This window comes from Tupaia chinensis, unplaced genomic scaffold (genome assembly GCF_000334495.1).
Source record: "Tupaia chinensis unplaced genomic scaffold, TupChi_1.0 Scaffold138441_1, whole genome shotgun sequence".
NCBI lineage: Eukaryota > Metazoa > Chordata > Mammalia > Scandentia > Tupaiidae > Tupaia > Tupaia belangeri.
In genome coordinates, this window is record NW_006198338.1 from 306,741 (window position 1) to 323,432 (window position 16,692).

Genomic DNA, 16,692 nt, shown 5'->3' on the forward strand with positions numbered 1-16,692 from the left:
TGGGAGTCCAGTGACATAGCCATTACGCCAACTGCTGGTTCCCTGTTTATTTATTTTGACCAGAGAGTGACAGAGCAAGAAAGAGAAAGAGAGGGAAAGTGAGAAAGCAAGCCACCAGGTCCGGGACTTGAACCATGGTCAGCCATGTGGGAGTCCAGTGCCCTTAACCACCATGCTACCTGCCAGTCCCCTTTCAAGGCATTTTTGTCTGTGATTTTCTTCCTCTTGCCTGGCCTCCTGTTTCTCTCCCTGTATTTGTCCCTTGGACAGGATCTGGATCTCTGAGCTTAGCTCTCTGACCTCATGCAGCCCCATGGCTCCACATGTGCGTTGATAAATCCATCTCGCTCAGGAACAGCAGTTAGCGTAATGGCTATGTCGCTGGACTCCCACGTAGTCGACCGCGGTTCCCGTCCCAGACCCGGTGGCTTAAACTCACGCCGGGCACGTGTACATGCGTGCCCAAGATCCCAAGAGGAGAATGGAGGAGAAGGGATTGCGACGCGGCCATCCCCCCGAGGGGCGATTTCTCGCTTTCTATCTCTCTGTCTCTGTCTGTCTGGCGAGCGCACGCGCCCTATAGCAAAAACCTCTCCAAAAAAAAAGAAAAAAAAATCCATCTCGTTCATGCCCACAGACTAGGCAGCTCCACCAGGGCCTTGCACGGGTTCAGGGTGTCTCTAAAGTTGAATGGGCACCCTCTGCACCCACCCTGCCTCCAGCTTCCTTTTCCTGATGTCGCCATCACGGAAGGGCGAGACACCCACCATCTTTACACTTGCCACCTGTATGTGTGACCCACGTCTCAGCAGCCTGCTCCCACCACCCTGACTGGTCTATGACTTACTTCTTCCTTATGGTAAAAACACCTGCCATTGTCCATCCCAGGGCCCACTCCCTAGCCCAGGGCGCCTTCCCTCCTTCCTAGCTCTCTCACGTCTCCTGGCCAGCCTCCTGCCCCAGACTTGCCTGGGAACTTGCTGTCCCTCATCCCTACTGGGCTGGAGCTTTTCATTCTACATCACACATCACACACACACACACATCACACACACACACACACACACACACACACACAGGGCCTCTTCATGGAGGCCTCCATGCCTCCTGCTCCAGCCTCTGCCTCGCCTCAGCACTGTCTTGGTCTAACTCCCACACCTACACGAGTGGGTTTAAATTCAGATCCAAGCCATTGGGTTCTTCTTCCTTTTTTTTTTTTTTAAGAATTATTTTATTTAACTGTATGTATTTATTTGACCAGAGAATTAGCGAGAAAGAGAAAGCCGCCAGGTCCGGGACTCTGTGGTCGACCATGTGGAAGTCCAACACTCTTAACCCCCTACTGGTCCCATGGCCACTGGGGTCCTTGGGGAGGTTGCTGAGGACCCATGGGGAAGGGCGCGGCAGGGCAGGAGAGCCGGGATTGGGAGTTGACTGGGGCCCTTGGGAGCTGGCTGGGGGGCATTAGGGTCACAGCGTGCAAGAGGCCGGGCGCTTGCAGAGGGGTGGGTCGCCCGTGACAACCAGAACCAAAAAGTGAGGACCAAGGAGCGGGCTCAGTGGGGACACCGCCCACCCGGCCCAGTACTGCGGTGGTCGCCCACATCAGGCACTGCAAGGGTGAGGAAAGACCCAGCTCAGAGCCACCTCTGCAGCCTGGGCAGGACGTGCAAGGGCCCAGGTCGATGGGCGAGAGCGCCCCCGCGCGGCGCGCTGCCCCGACCCCTCTGCGGGCTGCAGTGCGGGGACGCTGCGCAGCCGCCCTGGGCGCGCGGAGCAGGTCTGGTCCCGGGGCAAGTCCTGCCCGAGCCGGGCGCTGCTCGCCCCCAGGTCTAGGTCCGGGACCGCGACTGGCCAGAGCCAGGAGGCCCCCGCCGACCAGCCACGTCCTCGGGGTACACGCGGGAGGCAGGACTGGACGCCGTTCCCTGTCTTACAGGGGGCTGTTTCCCGACCTGTTTGAGCACAGGCTACAGTTTTAAAGATTGTAGAGGACCAAGCAGGGGACGTCTCTGACTTCTGGTAACTGCTGTCTCCAGACCCTCTCTCTAGGGGAGCTGGGGTCCGGGTGGCCTCTGTAGCCCTGCATTTTCTTTCCGAAGTGAGGCCTCTGTCACCCACCCCACTCAGTGTCTGGTTTCCTCCTTGGGGTAGACCGCGGTCCAGTCTACTCATGCGTCCTGTAGCCGCTCCTGCATAAACCACTTCCTGGGGCTGGCCTGGACGGGTGACTGGCTTTGTTCAATGGGACAATAACAAAGGTGATACTAGAAAAACTGGAAAAGTGCGTGTGACTGCTGGAAACCTGACTCCGTATGAGTAAACCCTGACTATGCTCAGGACATGGCCCAGCACTCCCCAAGATGCAGCCGAGAGATCATTTGGGATCATCCCACTCACCAACCACCTGCCACCTGACCCCAGGCTGCAGGAACTTTTTTAAAAAGTCCATCCATCCTTATACTGTTGAAGAATCATAGAAATACCAAAAAATATGAAAAAATATATATATTCAAGAGCTGGGGGAGAAGAATGCCCAACTTTTCTACGTCAACTGTGACAACTTGGGAACAGGGGAAGAAGAAAAACAAATGGTCAACCCAGCCCGGTCATCTAAGAAGTAGGACCAGACCACACTTTCTGCAAAACAAAAATAAAATTAATAAACGAAAGAAGACAGTGATGCCAGAAGGAAGCTATGGTTAAGCTATGGCATTGGTTCACCAATGTCCATTCTCATAATAGATCCCCTGAGTTTTAACTGGGCGCAAGCTGGAAACTAGTGCCACCATGACGTGGTGGTAAAATGTTCAGTCAGGTTTTGGGGACTGCACTATTTTGAAGGGTAGACTACATTTGACCAAACTCTATGTCATTAGGGAAACGGTAAGAAAGACCTGCGAATGATGGCTTGTGTTGACGCTGCCTTGGTTGCTTTAAGCACAGTCTTAGGAGAGACAAGAAGTGCAGCTAGATCCAGCCTGCATGCGGAAATGGAATGACCCATGGGGCATGGCTACACTGCAATCCATTCTCCATCTTTTCCTCCTTTTGGGATTTTGGGCACACACACACACACACACGTCTAGCTTGTTCCTCAAGTTGGCAGGTCTGGACTTGAACTGGAAATCAGCCATGTGGGATCTGGCTGCCTTAACCACCAAGCCATGGAGCCAGCCCTGGACCTGCTTTGTAAAGGTCAAGCAGCTCCTACCAATCATAGCTTCTCATGGATAATCACTAACAACCTCTGGGAAAAATACAAAAGAACTGTTGCTGGAAGGCAGTGGAGAGCTAATGGAAGAAGGTAGTTTCTGGAGAGGAATTGACCGATACAAGAAAGTCACCGGGTGGGTTTCCCGGCCTTTTCCTGGCTTTGTCTAGCATTTATCCTTTGGTCAACCCCAAGCTGAGCATCTGAAACTTGGATGGAATCTAGTGGTCTTCTACCTTGGCCAACAAGAAGAAGCTTGAAGCAATTTCATGAACATGACCCACTGGCATGCCATGGCAGTTATTTCAGACCAGGAAACGAATACATTTCCTGTCATGTCTTCACATGTACAAGGATGGTCATGTGGACCTCATACTGTTCAAGGGCAGAGGCCATCTGTGTGGACTGGCCAGCCGTGGGGGACAGCACATGGCAGGCACACAGTGAATGCTTCCTGTCTCTCCCCCTTCCCTCAAGAAATAGTAGTAACACTCTCAGAGTTCAGATTCACATCCCCAAATTTTATCTTGAAAAAACAATTTGAGCCAGCTCTGTGGCCTGATGTTTGAGGAAACCAGATCCCTCATGCACAAACCTGTGGTTCAAGTCCTAGACCCAGCGACTTAAGAAACACACTGGGCCCATGTGTGTGCATGCCCCAAATTCCAATAGGATGGAGAAATCGAGGAGGGATTGTGGCATGACAGTTCCCCATGGGGAGGAGGGTGCTTTCTATCTCTCTCTCTCCAGTTCTCTGCTTCTCTCTGGAGACCACATATGCCCTGCAGCAAAAAATTTTAATTAAAAAATGTATTTAATAGGGTTAAGTGAATTTTTATGTGAAATTATAAAAATATTTTTAAAATCTCTATAAGGGATTTGAAATAAATATCAAACCAACCCATTCATTCTTTCAGGCTTAAAACCCTGTGTAGAGTCCCATATGCAAAGGACTACGCTTCCATGCAGAAGGCTGTAACTTTTCTTTGTAAATCATGTGTGAAAGACACCCCTTGTTTGAGATGGGGCATTGGATAAAGGAAATGCAGAGGTCAGCAGCTGAGGGGTGGTGGAAGGCCTTACACTGGAGGCATGATGATGGGTACTCCCGGCAACGTTGGGTTATTGTGCACCAGCGTAGACTGAGACAGCCACCCTTGGGGAGGAGCGGGTAATCCTTGGACTACTGTCTTTGGTGAGGGTACAGCAGGAGGTAGATGTTTGTGCAATCATAACTTTTTCCTTGTCCAACTCAGTTTCAAGAATACCTGAGAGAAGAGAGAAAACATGGTGAGTTTTCTATGAGTTGGAGTTGTGCAGAATCCTAAGGCATGAGGGCCAAGAGATCCCATGGTGTAGACTCCAGTTCCCCATGAGGGTTGGACCTCTTGATGATGATGCACTTGGTAAGGTGAGCTGAGACCTACTTACCAGAAAGATCTCTTTGCTCTCAGTTGACTCTCTCCAATGAGTCTCTCCATTTGCCTCCCTTTGCTATAGCCTGATGCCTGATTCTTCCTTCAGACAAAAGCCTTCTTCATGCTCCCACCGTCTTTGCTTGTTCTCATAGAAAATAAATGGTCTACTTGTTAGTTATGTGCATCTCTAATCAAAACGTAATTGTCACAGAGACATAGGCTTTGTCTTCATTTGCTGCTTAGAATAATGCCTGGTTCAGAGTTAAGTGCTGAATGTGTATTGAAGGCTGAAGTCTTAGTATTTTACTTAAGAATCTTTGCAGAGAGTAGAACTGGATACTTCTGGGGGTATTCCTAAGTGAAGCCTGCAAAACGTAGCATCTTTAGAAGCGCAGTAGGGCCTGCCCTATTAAATAAATGGAATGTTCTACAAGTTGGTTTGGAGCAGACATTTCATGGGTAGCAATCACATCTCTGCTTTGCAGAAAAGATCTGCATTCTCAGGCAGGGTCACATTGACCACAGGATGTAGCTGTGTTATTTAGAATATGGACAAAGCTATTCCAACAGGATCACTGATATTACTAGTGGGGGTTACAATTTAAAATATTTCAACTACCTAGCAATAAATTTATCAAAGTCTGTGCTGAACCCATACAGGAAAAATTATAAGATTTTATTGAGGGACATAAAAATGAGACAATGGAAAGATATATCGGTTGCTCATGAACTGAAAAAGTCAGTATTGTAAATCACTCAATATTGCTCTAAATTATGAAAAGTATATGCATCTCTGAAAGGCTATATAGAACGGGACTAACCAACTGGAGTTGGCTACCAAAAATGTGGTGTATGATAGGGCCAGCCTATCCATGGCATTGAGGTTAAGGCAGTTAGACTCCACATGGCTTACTACATGGTTCAAGTCCTAGACCCGGCAGTTTGAGAAACATGCCAGGTACATATGCTTGTGTCCCAAAAGGAGAGAAGAAAAAGGAGAAGGGATTGTGGTGTGACCATTTATTATCATCGCTATTTGTTTCTAATTTGACCAGAGAGAGAGAGAGAGAGAGACTTAAGAGAGAGAGACTTAAGAGAGAGAGAGAGAGAAGGAGAGTGAATGCCACCTGCTGGCCAGCTAGGACTTGAACCATAGTCTACCACACGGGAGTCCAGTGCCTTTAACCACCATGCCACCTGCTGGCCCCTAAAACATTTATTTATTATTTATTTATTTGCTATAGCGTGCATGCACGTGCCTGAAAGACAGAGAGAGACAGAGAGACAGAAAGTGAGAAATCACCCCCCTGGGGAATGGCCACACCGCAATCCCTTTTCCTCCATTCTCCTCTCGGGATCTTGGGCATGCACGCACACGTGCCTGGCGTGAGTTTAAGCCACTGGGTCTGGGACTCAAACCGCGGTTGACTACATGGGAGTCCAGTGACTTAGCCATTAGGCCAACTCTGGTCCCCCCAAAACATTTTTAAATTAAATACCAACAAAAGACAATGAGATACATGGGGCGAGTGTTTGCTACGTGCCCAGACCCAAGCTAATTCCTGTGTTTGATGTTCTCTGCCCCGTGACTGTCCCCATTTGATGGTGAGCCCACTGGGGCCAGACATATGATTTCTTGCTCAGATTTGCACACCAGGAGTGGGCCGAGCAGGGCTTTCTTCATCCCAGGTGTGTCCAGTTCCAAAGCCTACACTCCTATCTGTCTCCCCACACAGGACATCATGCTGGCGCGATGCAACGGCCAGTCCCCTCTCAGGCCACCTGGTTGTGGGAGGATGTCCTTGGTGCTAGAACGAGACCCAGCCAGGCCCAGTCCCACTCACTCTCAGGAGACCACGCCCCAGCTAACCTCCTGGAGTAGGACATGTTCTCTGACTTTGATGGAAGAACTCGGTTAAATTCCCTAGTGAAGTTTAGAGAAGGGAGCTGATGCACCCCTGAGCAAGGGATGAGAAGGAGCCCTTCAAATCTCATTAGGAGCCTCAGGCCAACAAATGGAATTTCTCTCTCCGGCTCTTCCTTGAACGTTCATTTGGGCAGATTTATGTTAATCACTTTTTTCCCCCTCGAGAGTGCCAAAGAGAGGGAGAAAGGAGCGAGGAACTCCCATGGGGAATGGTCACTCTGCAATCTCTTCTCTTTTTTCAGAAATTTGGGCACACACATGAGCCCACCATGTTTCTCAAGGTGCTGGGTTCAGGACTTGAACCACATCGTTGGCCATGTGAGGTCCTGCTACCATAAAGTCAGCCGTTCTTCACTACTTTCATTTAACTCAGGAAGTATTGACGTAGGAATGCAGGGGCGCAGGGGTGATCGGGCCCATACCTGCAGTGAGACATGGGTTCTCGTCCCACTCAGGAACAATTAAGAGTCGTGGACACAGAGTAGGTATAACGAGGTGGAGTTTATCAACAAAGCGGTGAGTTTATTAGAGGAGAGGGAAGGGAAAACAGAGCTCCCGAGGGAGGAGTCTCAGAAAATGGGTTGCCAAGGAAGAACTGTGGCAGGGGATTTTTGAGTCTGGAGGAGCTTTGTCCAGACTTAGCTTGGGGGGGGGGGCGTTGTGCATGCATTCTCCTCCTGGTAGCAAGGGCCATGTGCTGGAATCACTTTAGGGAGGAGCCACCTGCACTTCTAACAGAAATGCAAAGGAAATGGCCAAAATGGAAAACTTTACAAGAGTTTTTTCACAAAATCTTTATGCATACACCCAGCTCAGCCCGAAATTGAGTCTCCAAATGCCAGAAGTCACTTATGCATTGGCCACGCAACTGGCAGTCAGCAGGGTGGTTATTGGAAACCAATTTACCCAATTCCTGAAATCCTGATTACCAGGGCCTCAGTAAACGAGGTATGTGCAACCTTACATCTTCCAGAACGTTCCTTACAGAAATGAAATTCAGAACTCCCAAGTGAAAAACGAGTCAGCCCTCAACACCTGTGGGTTATACATCTAGTCAACCCTGGACATGTTCGGCAGTTAGCTAGCGCTGTAGCCTCCTGGTTGAGTTGGACCCTTGCAGATCGTTAGAATCCTGGCCATGGACGCTTAAACACATACCAGGTATGTGTGCACGCCCCACACCTCACCTGGGCATAGAAATGGCAGAGTACTGCAGTGTGAATAAACGCTAAGGCAGAAGTGCTTTCCCCTCCATCTCTAGGAGGCTCAAGAGCCCTGTCAATTTAAAAAACACTCAAGAAGGGGCCAGCAGGGGGCATGATGGTTAAGGGTGCTGGACTCCCACAAGGCCAACTGTGGCTGAGTATCGGACCTAGCTGCTTGCTTTCTCACCCTGTCCCTCTCTGGTCAAATTGAAATTCTTCGAAAAATAAATTCAAGAAAAAACCTGGTCACATATACTTGTCATCATCCCCATAACAGCGCAACACTATTAATACACAGCACACGCTACATTAGCAGAGCTGAACTACAGCATACAGGATGTGCATACACTTTATGCAAATACATCTTTTAAATTTGCCCTAGGGCATGTGCACTTGATGAGTAAAGTTAAATAATTCTCAAAAAAAAAAAAAAAAAGGGAATGAGAAATCACCCAGCGGATGCCATGCTACCATCCCTTTTCTGTTCTCTAGAATTTGGGCAAGCACACACGTGTGGCATGTTTTAGAAGCTGCTGAGTCCTGAACTTGAACCACATAGTCAGCCATATGGAATCCAGCCACCTTAACCTCCACACCAATGGCTGGGCTGGCCCCTACACCTATTTAAGGGTCTTGAGCACCCCCAAGTTCTGGTGTCTGTGGTGGAAGTGCAGGGGGAGGTTCTGGAATCAGCACCTCAGATCAAGCAATGACTGTGTTTTATTCTACAACTGGCTTTAGAAGCAAAACTGATGCTAAGAGACATAAAGCATTTCCAGGCATTTCAATAGGAAATAAAAAACTGAAATGGACAAAATTTTTATAAAGTGTTGTTTATTTTCCTTATCAACCTTATTTCCACTTTTTGTAAGAGTCTGTGAAGAGCAGACTTAAGACCACTCAGTGGTTGTTCCCACCCATTCAGTGGCCTGAGCAGTGGGGGCTGCAGACCAGTCTTCGGTGGCAGGCTGAGCACTCCAGTCTTCTGTTAAGAAAAATACCAAAAAAAGACATGAGCTCTGTCCCCACAGCAGGATCCCCTCCCCACCCTCTACAGCAATATCAGATACAGGTTGCATTCTGCAGACCACTTTCAGAAAGTGTTTCGAAAGGCAAAGATTAAGACCAGTGCATTCAAAAAGCACCTGAACTCAACTTGCCAGGTTACTTGCAGCTAGAACACAACCAAAAGCACCAAGTCTCAAACCTCCTGCTCGATGTGGTGCACCCAGTTCTCGATACATACCAGTAGGGAACTGCTGGATGGGCACGGAGGGCACCTGCACGCCTTCAGACCAGTCTGCGACCTCGGGCTGAGTGGCAGTAAACTCAGGAGCGGGAGCAGTCCATTCACCCTGAAATTCCTCCTTGGTCACAGCCTTTTCAGCTGCAGCCTGTTCCTCCTTTTCAATCTAGTTATAGTAAGAAAGGAAAATGCTTAGAGAGAGACCGATGAAGTGCTGCTAAGCAGCACAGGCCGAGCCACCCAATATGCTTGTGTTCCCACAATCCTGCTTTGTGGAGTAAGCTCACCTCTTCAGGATCTCTGTAGAAGTACAGGTCAGGCATGACCTCCCACGGGTGTTCACGGGAGATGGTGCCACGCATGCGCAGCACTTCCCTGGCCAGCATCCACCACATCAGACCCACCGAATGAGCTCCCTGCAAGAGTACCAAGTTATTAATGATACCCGTCAACCCCAGAGAGCCAGCTACCTCCTTGTCCACCACACATCATTTAGGTCCACATGAAAAAGAGAGAGCAAGGGCCAGCCAGGTGGCATGGTGGTTAAGGCAGCTGGCTGGCTACACTGTTCCAAGTCCTGGTCTGGGCAAAATGGGGGGGACCCCACAAAACAACAAAAGGTTTGTGTATATAAGTGTCCAAAAATCCTGAGAGAAGAATGGAGGGACTGCAGTATGGTCATCCCCCCAGGGGGTGCTCTCACTTTCCCTCTCCGGCGAGCACATCTAACACTTTAGTGAAGACTTCTGCTGACACAGTGAGATCAATCCTCCCCATCAGTGCCTAGATATTAGCATTTAAACAAAACATGCAATTCTTAATGTCCAACCAGGTTCCAGCTCCCCCAATTTGCAACAAGGCACGTGCTCAAGAGACACAGAGAGAAATCATCCCCTAGGGAGGATGATTATTAAGCAATCCCTTTTCCTAAGACATGGGACACACATGCCACCAGCATGTTTGTCAAGCCCCTGAGCCTGAGACACAAACCGCAGTTAGCCATGTGGAATCCAGCTGCCTTAACCACTATGCCATATGTTGTCCCAAACACCAGGATTCTGAGGAAAAAAATGGACCAACACAACCCACCTTTTTTGGATTCATACACCAAAAATCAAGTTGGTCTGAAAACAGAAGTCCAATAATGCTGTCAGCTCTCTTCCAAACTATTATGCATTATTATACTTGTAGCAAGAATTACTATCAAACTCCACTCATCGGGTCAGAGACCCTTGTGGTGTTAGCGAAAAACTTGCCCCTCGTGTAGCACACTACCTACACTTGAGAGTTCATCGGCCAGGCAGCGGCCTCAACTCCAAGCTCTAACAATGTGCACAGGACAGTATCATTCATTTGCAGACTAGTCTAGACCCCCAGGTCGTTACCTTGTTGTTGCATGGGATGGCAATGTCCACATAGCGCAGAGGAGAATCCGTGTTGCACAGGGCAATGGTAGGTAGGTTGACGTAAGACGCCTCTGTGAGAGGCTGGTGGTCGGCCCTGGGATCAGTCACCACCAGAAGACGCGGCTCCCGGAAGGCTGCCTGGATCTGGTTAGTGAAGGTTCCAGGAGTGAAGCGACCAGCAATAGGAGTGGCTCCAGTGGCAGCAGCGAACTTCAGCACAGCCCTCTAAGAAATTAAATTGATGGTGAGTAGCACTCCAGAGATGGTTACCACACGAACTCACCATGTGCTGACACCTTGTACAGCAGGTTGTTGCACAAGCAGCAGCCTACTTAATTAGAACCTTTAAATACCCCTTCCTCAAATGCAAAAGCATCAAATTAAACACAGAATTCCTGGCTTCTAGATGAACTGAAAAATACTAACTGCAGCCAGAAAAGGTGTTAAGCATCACGCCCTATCACTGGTGTCAGGCTCACCCCTGGATGCACCAGACCACACTGCTCGGTTTCAAGTACGAAGTGGGCCATACTGTGAGTGACAGGCAAGTTACTCACGTGTCTCCCACCTCCTCAGAGGGTTTCGAGAATGAGATGAGCTAATACACCTAACTAAACAGCCCCTACCATCCAGTAAGCACGCCTGGCCTCTGGTCAAATCGGATCACAGTACCCAACATAAAACGCACCTAGCTCTTACCTGCCTTCACTTTCCCTCTAGACACTTCCCCTATCCCTCCAAAAAGGAAGTCTTACTGTTTCTGTGCTATACCCAAGCACCGAGCAACACTGTTTGGCCCAAACTAGAGGCTCAGTAAATTTCTGCTGACGCAAGCATGACTTTCAGTAGTAATTATACCTACCCTCCATAATGTACCAAACCACAGGGGTCTGGTCATAGATCTGCCTTTCAAGAATAACCTCCCATAAAAGCACTCATGAGGCATACAAAATCATTGATAAAGTTCTATTTAAGACACCCTCTAGTTTTCTAAGTAGAAAAACAAAGAATTACCAAATAAAACCAGGGCAGGCAAGATTTAAACTTTCACCTATTTTTTTTTTTTTCAAGATTTCTTACTCATGCAGGCAAAGATTCCTAAAAATAAACATAGGCTGTTGAGACTTGGATAAGACAAGGACTTACTGTAACAAAACCTTTCTGGAAAAATAATAGCTACTGTCTTATTTTTTTTTGTCCCAGTGCTACTTAACAAAGTTTGCTTGCGAAAAAATGTGATGACCCCTTTAATAGAATTATTTGTAGATCTTTAGTGGCACAGGTAAATACAGAATGGAATATGCAGCAAATTTCAAATATTAAGACTAAGATTGCTCAGACTAAAAGATTCCTGAACAGTGGAATTAAGGAGTATTTTTTATTCTTTCCTATTTACCCCAAAATTTCAACAAACCTGTCCAGTGTTCCTGGAAGATATGACACTGACGTCAGCAGGGTTTTCTATGGCAACAATGGCACGAGCTGCCAGCAGAAGCTTCTCCCAGGTCCTCTTCAGGTTTATGATGTAGATGCCTAGGTGAGAGCCAAAGTACCTAGGTCAAAGTGCACCGACCGAGCTGTGCTCACGGATGCTCTACAAAGGCGAGCAATGTGGCAGCAAGTACTATCAAACTCCAGTCATAGAGGCGAGCCCTACTGGTGTTAGCGAACATCCTGCCATTAATGTAGCACACTTCCGACACCCAGGAGTTCACTGGCCAAGACTGGCCTCCACCCTGAGCTTTAATAGTGTGCAGCTTTGATTCATTCAGTTAGCAAAGTCCATTTTTCCTCTTAACAGTCAGCACCCCCCACCCCAACTGAAATCCTTACCCACATCCTAGGGCTCTTGCCATCTTCCCTCTTGAACATTTGCATCATCCTAAAACCCCTCTACAGCATGACACTCCAGACTGAAACACTCGAGGCTCCACCCCTACGCTGATGCCAAACTGTCTATTCCTACCTCCTGTCTCACTTTCAGAAATCAGTATAATATGCCCATCTTACTACTGAGGAGGTAGAAAGGACTATTAAGAGGTAATTAAAAAGTCCAGCTAATTGTTTATTGAAACCTGCTAAGCCAATCTGATAACTTACTAAAATCAAAAACTCTCCCTCATAGCCAGCTGGTGGCATGGTAGTTAATACACTGGACTCCCATTCTCACATGGCCAACTACAGACTGAGTCGCAGACCTGGTGGCTTGAAATTCACTCTAGGCATGTGTAGGGTTGTGTGTGTGTTCCAAAGTCTCAGAAAACTAGAGAGGAGACCACAGCGTGGCCACTTTCCCACTTTTCCTCACTATCCCTGTCTTCGGGGAGGGCACGCATTCCATGGCAAAAAAACTTAAAAACCCTAACCAAACCAAACCACCCTGTTTTGCTCTCAGCCTGATGCTTTGTGTCATTTTTCACAGAAAGTGCAAGGAGATGAAGAGCCAACCTAGAAATGAACAATGTGGAACGTTCCACCCCAATCACAAGCTAACACGTGGTTTTCAAGATCTATTGCTTCACTGCACCCCTTAGCTAAGACAGACTCCTGCCCCAGAGATAAATTACTTGACTGGCCCCAGATAAAAATTAACCTGATTGATGCTTTTCTATAGATGGCTGTAAGCCCCCAGAGCATCCCCTTTCCCCTATAAAAGCTCCTGGAAATTGACTGAGAAATTGAAGATACTTTTCCACCTTCACAACCCGAATCCTAGGACCTAGGGGTCAGATCAGCCTGAATGGCCTTTATGTAATTTCCCATCAGAAAAGGAGGCTGTGGGACCTTTGGCCAGAACCCTACAGCCAGAGCCCTTCCTTACTAGTAGCCAACGCCACCAATAGGCTGACAGGGTCAGTGACAAGCAAGCTAACCCAAGTACCCACCTCTCTTGTGACCTTACCCCTCCCATATAAACAGGTCAGTCTCCTCCACGGGAGGTGCTTCAGACCCCTGATCGCTCTTTCTCAATAAACTTTCCTCTCCCTCTTGGGATGGTGCTGTCTCCTGATTGAGTCTTACTCCAAACCCTAACACCAAGCATCGAAATTCATACTTAAAACCAGTCAACAGGATAAGGCGTTAAAGCAATGACCAACCATCACTTTTCCTCTTGTAGATGTACTGCTCCATTTGGAAGTCAAGGTTGGTGCCACCTAAGTGGGTTCCTGCGGCAAGGAACTTGAGGACATCCTCCTCCTTCATCTGCAGGACATCAAGGGCGCCGGACATCGTGAAAGTTTCCCTTTAAGTTACGACGGGAACCTGAAAAACGACAGTTAACAGTGTTATTTTCATCCTAAGAATGAGTTAAGAGGAGTAGTGGTGTTAGATTGAGCCCTGAACAGCCTGTTAGAAAATGAGGACTGGTTGCAGCAACCTTCCGCCAGAATCCCCTAGCCAGAGCCCACCGACACCCACAGGTGGGCGATAAGGCCACAGCGACAAGCTAATCAAAGAATCAGCCAACCTTGTGACCCTCTCCCTTCACCCCTCCCATGTCACATCTCCTGTAGCCTGGGCTGACACCACACCCCCATCAGGCCCCCAGTGCTGTATTCTCCTTATGATTTCTTTTTTCTCTTGAGACGACCACCTCCCTAGCCTTACTCTGGACCCCAGTAAGTGGTGCAGTCTAACTAGTTGAGTTAGGTCAGCATCACATTTAAAAGCACCCAAGAACTACACCTCCTAGTGTCCACACTGAGCTTACGGTATGACAAAAAAGAAAAGGAAAATAGTAATAAAACCTCAGCAGGTACATGCCCTATACCGCAAAACGGCAGGAGGTGTGGACTGCAGAATACCCAGGTAACGCAACCAGAGAACAGTCGTTTCGAGTTGAATCGGAATTCAACACTTCTCAACGTACACAGGAAGTTAACTTACGGATGCGCAATCAGATGCAAAAGGTACAGTTATGTCTGAGAAAGTTCAAACTGAGAGAAGTAAAAAAGGCAGATATCAACGGGTTCCCCACATTTCCCGAGTAGATTGTTGGTGGGTGCCCCAAAATTACTTCTCCGTGTTATCACAAGCAGCTTTTCTTCCGACTGTGCCATGAACCTCAACTGCCGCCCTTGGAGGCGAGAACAGGAAATTCCGATCAGCCCAAGCCTCCCGTGCAAATTTGCTCTGGGACTCGACTCACCGCCGAGTCTCCGGAACGCAGGGCTGGACGCCGGAACTGTAGCCCACCTTCTCGCTCCCTGCGGCCGGCTCGAACCCCAGCCCTGTGCCTCGCCGTGCCACAACCTCCGCGCGCTCCCAGGGCATTGTGGGAACCCGCAGGCCCGAGCGGGACCACGTGCGGGTACTCGGCCTGGGGCGGAGCCGCCTGCGCAGGGCCGAATCGCCCGGCTGAATTCCCTTCTCAACCCGCACCTCTTAGCAAAGCGGGAAGCTCATTTGAGGGGGCCTCAGGGACTTCACGCACCCACCGCGAACTCACCCAGAACAACGCCGTATGGACCCTTGGGCGGGTAGCGCGGAAAGGACAGCCGACCGGAAATGACGTCCTTATATACTCCTTTGCCAGCCAATGGCAAAGAAAGCTGAGCGGAAGGTTGGGCGGAACTGGCGTGGTGAGTAGTCAGGGCTGTGCTTCTCCTTCCGAGAGGCGGGCACTTCTGTGGGCGTGACTAAAGGAGGCGGGCTTGCGTCGTGGGCCGGACGCCGGTGGGCGTGGCTAAGGGAGGCGGGCTTGCGTCGCGGGCAGGACGCCTGTGGGCGTGGCTAACGGAGGTGCGTGCGGACTCCTGTGGGCCTAGTGAGAGGGGGCGGGTTTGCGTCGCTGGCGGGACTCCTGTGGGCGTGGCCAAGAGAGGCAAGCTTGCGTCTGACTCGGACTCCTATGGGCGTGGCCAAGGGAGACCTGTGGGCGTGGCCAAGGGAGGCGGGCTTGCGTCGCGAGCAGGACTACTGTGCGGGCGCTAGGGGCGCGCTGGGGTTGTCGGGCCCACAGGGTGGGTCTGCAGTTTCCCAGCCATTTGTAGCTGTCAACTTGAGCTGGCACCTCACGTAAGCTAAGCTCCAGTCTCTACCTATAACAGAGGGCTTGTGGGACACAACACACCTAAATTCAGTAAGCGAACGTGGAGAATTTATTTTCATTTTTTGGAGAACAATTTAGCAGCACCTAATTCTAACTTGTTTTTTTTTTTAATGAAAGTTTTTGCCATAGGGCGTGTGTGCTCGTGGGAGACAGAAAGACAGTGAGAAGGAAATGAGAAATTACGTCTTGGGGAGATGGCCACGCAATGGGCCATCGCAGTGGGATTGGCATCCATTCTCCTCCAGGGATTTTGGGCACGCCTGCTCACCGGCTGGTGTGATTTTCAAGCTCCCGGGTCCAGGACTGGAACTATGTCCACGAATGGGAGTTCAGTGCCTAAACCACCATGCCACCTGCTGTCCCTTAATTCAAATGTAAAATGTTCATTCATGGGAAGTTTTCCGGAAGAAAATAACAAAAAGGACAAGACTATACATATGTATGCATGAGGATTGTTTTTCGATAGTAGAAAAGAAATACAGTATCTGTCATAGGATGTAGTAAATAAAATATATTCAGTTCAATACAATACCATGCAACCATTTTTAAAAATTAAAATGTGTTGGACCAGCAGGTAGCGTAATGGCTATGTCACTGGACTCCCACGTAGTCGACCACGGTTTGCGTCCCGGACCCGGTGGCTTAAAACTCACGCCGGGCACGTGTGCATGCATGCCCAAGATCCCGAGAGAATGGAGGAGAAGGGATTGCGGCATGGCCATCCCCCCTGGGGGGTGATTTCTCACTTTCTGTCTCTCTATCTCTCTCTGTCTGTCTGGCGAGTGCACGTGCCCTATAGCAAAACCTCTTTAAAAAAATTAAAATGTGTTATGTGATAGAAAAAAATTGCAGGAGGGCAATTATGAAACATTTTCAAGCTTGTGCATTAAAAAGTGACAGTAAAGAAATAGCCAGTAACCAAAATAATTTCAGTAAGTCTCAACTCTACTTACAGTTAGAATCACTTGGGTTAGTGTAATGGCTATGTCGGTGAACTCCCATGTAGTTCACCGTGGTTTGAGTCCCAGACCCAGTGGCTTAAACTCACACCACGCATGTGTGCGTGTGTGCCCAAGATCCCAAGAGAATGGAGGAGAAGGGATTGTGGCATGGCAATCTCCCCTGGGGGGGGTGATTTCTCGCTTTCTGTCTCTCTGTCTTTCTGGCGAGCGGGCATGTGCCTTTTAGCAAAAAACCCCTCCAAAAAAAAAAAAAAAATCACT

General features: G+C 48.8%; 1 protein-coding gene and 2 non-coding genes across 3 annotated transcripts; all 3 read right to left on the reverse strand.

The window, feature by feature from the left end:
• Positions 1-8,581: 8,581 nt before the first annotated feature.
• Positions 8,582-15,013, reverse strand: RPSA (ribosomal protein SA). The gene is made up of 7 exons (XM_006161338.3): positions 14,867-15,013; positions 13,515-13,680; positions 11,831-11,949; positions 10,396-10,641; positions 9,298-9,426; positions 9,011-9,176; positions 8,582-8,749 (listed from the first exon to the last, which is right to left on the reverse strand). The coding sequence occupies exons 2-7, from the start codon at positions 13,645-13,647 to the stop codon at positions 8,655-8,657; spliced, it is 888 nt and encodes a 295-aa protein (XP_006161400.1). The 5' UTR covers positions 13,648-13,680; positions 14,867-15,013; the 3' UTR covers positions 8,582-8,654.
• Positions 10,194-10,347, reverse strand: LOC114004534 (small nucleolar RNA SNORA62/SNORA6 family). Its single transcript, XR_003546668.1, has one exon. It is a non-coding gene; the product is annotated as a small nucleolar RNA SNORA62/SNORA6 family (small nucleolar RNA).
• Positions 12,024-12,174, reverse strand: LOC114004535 (small nucleolar RNA SNORA62/SNORA6 family). Its single transcript, XR_003546669.1, has one exon. It is a non-coding gene; the product is annotated as a small nucleolar RNA SNORA62/SNORA6 family (small nucleolar RNA).
• Positions 15,014-16,692: the final 1,679 nt, after the last annotated feature.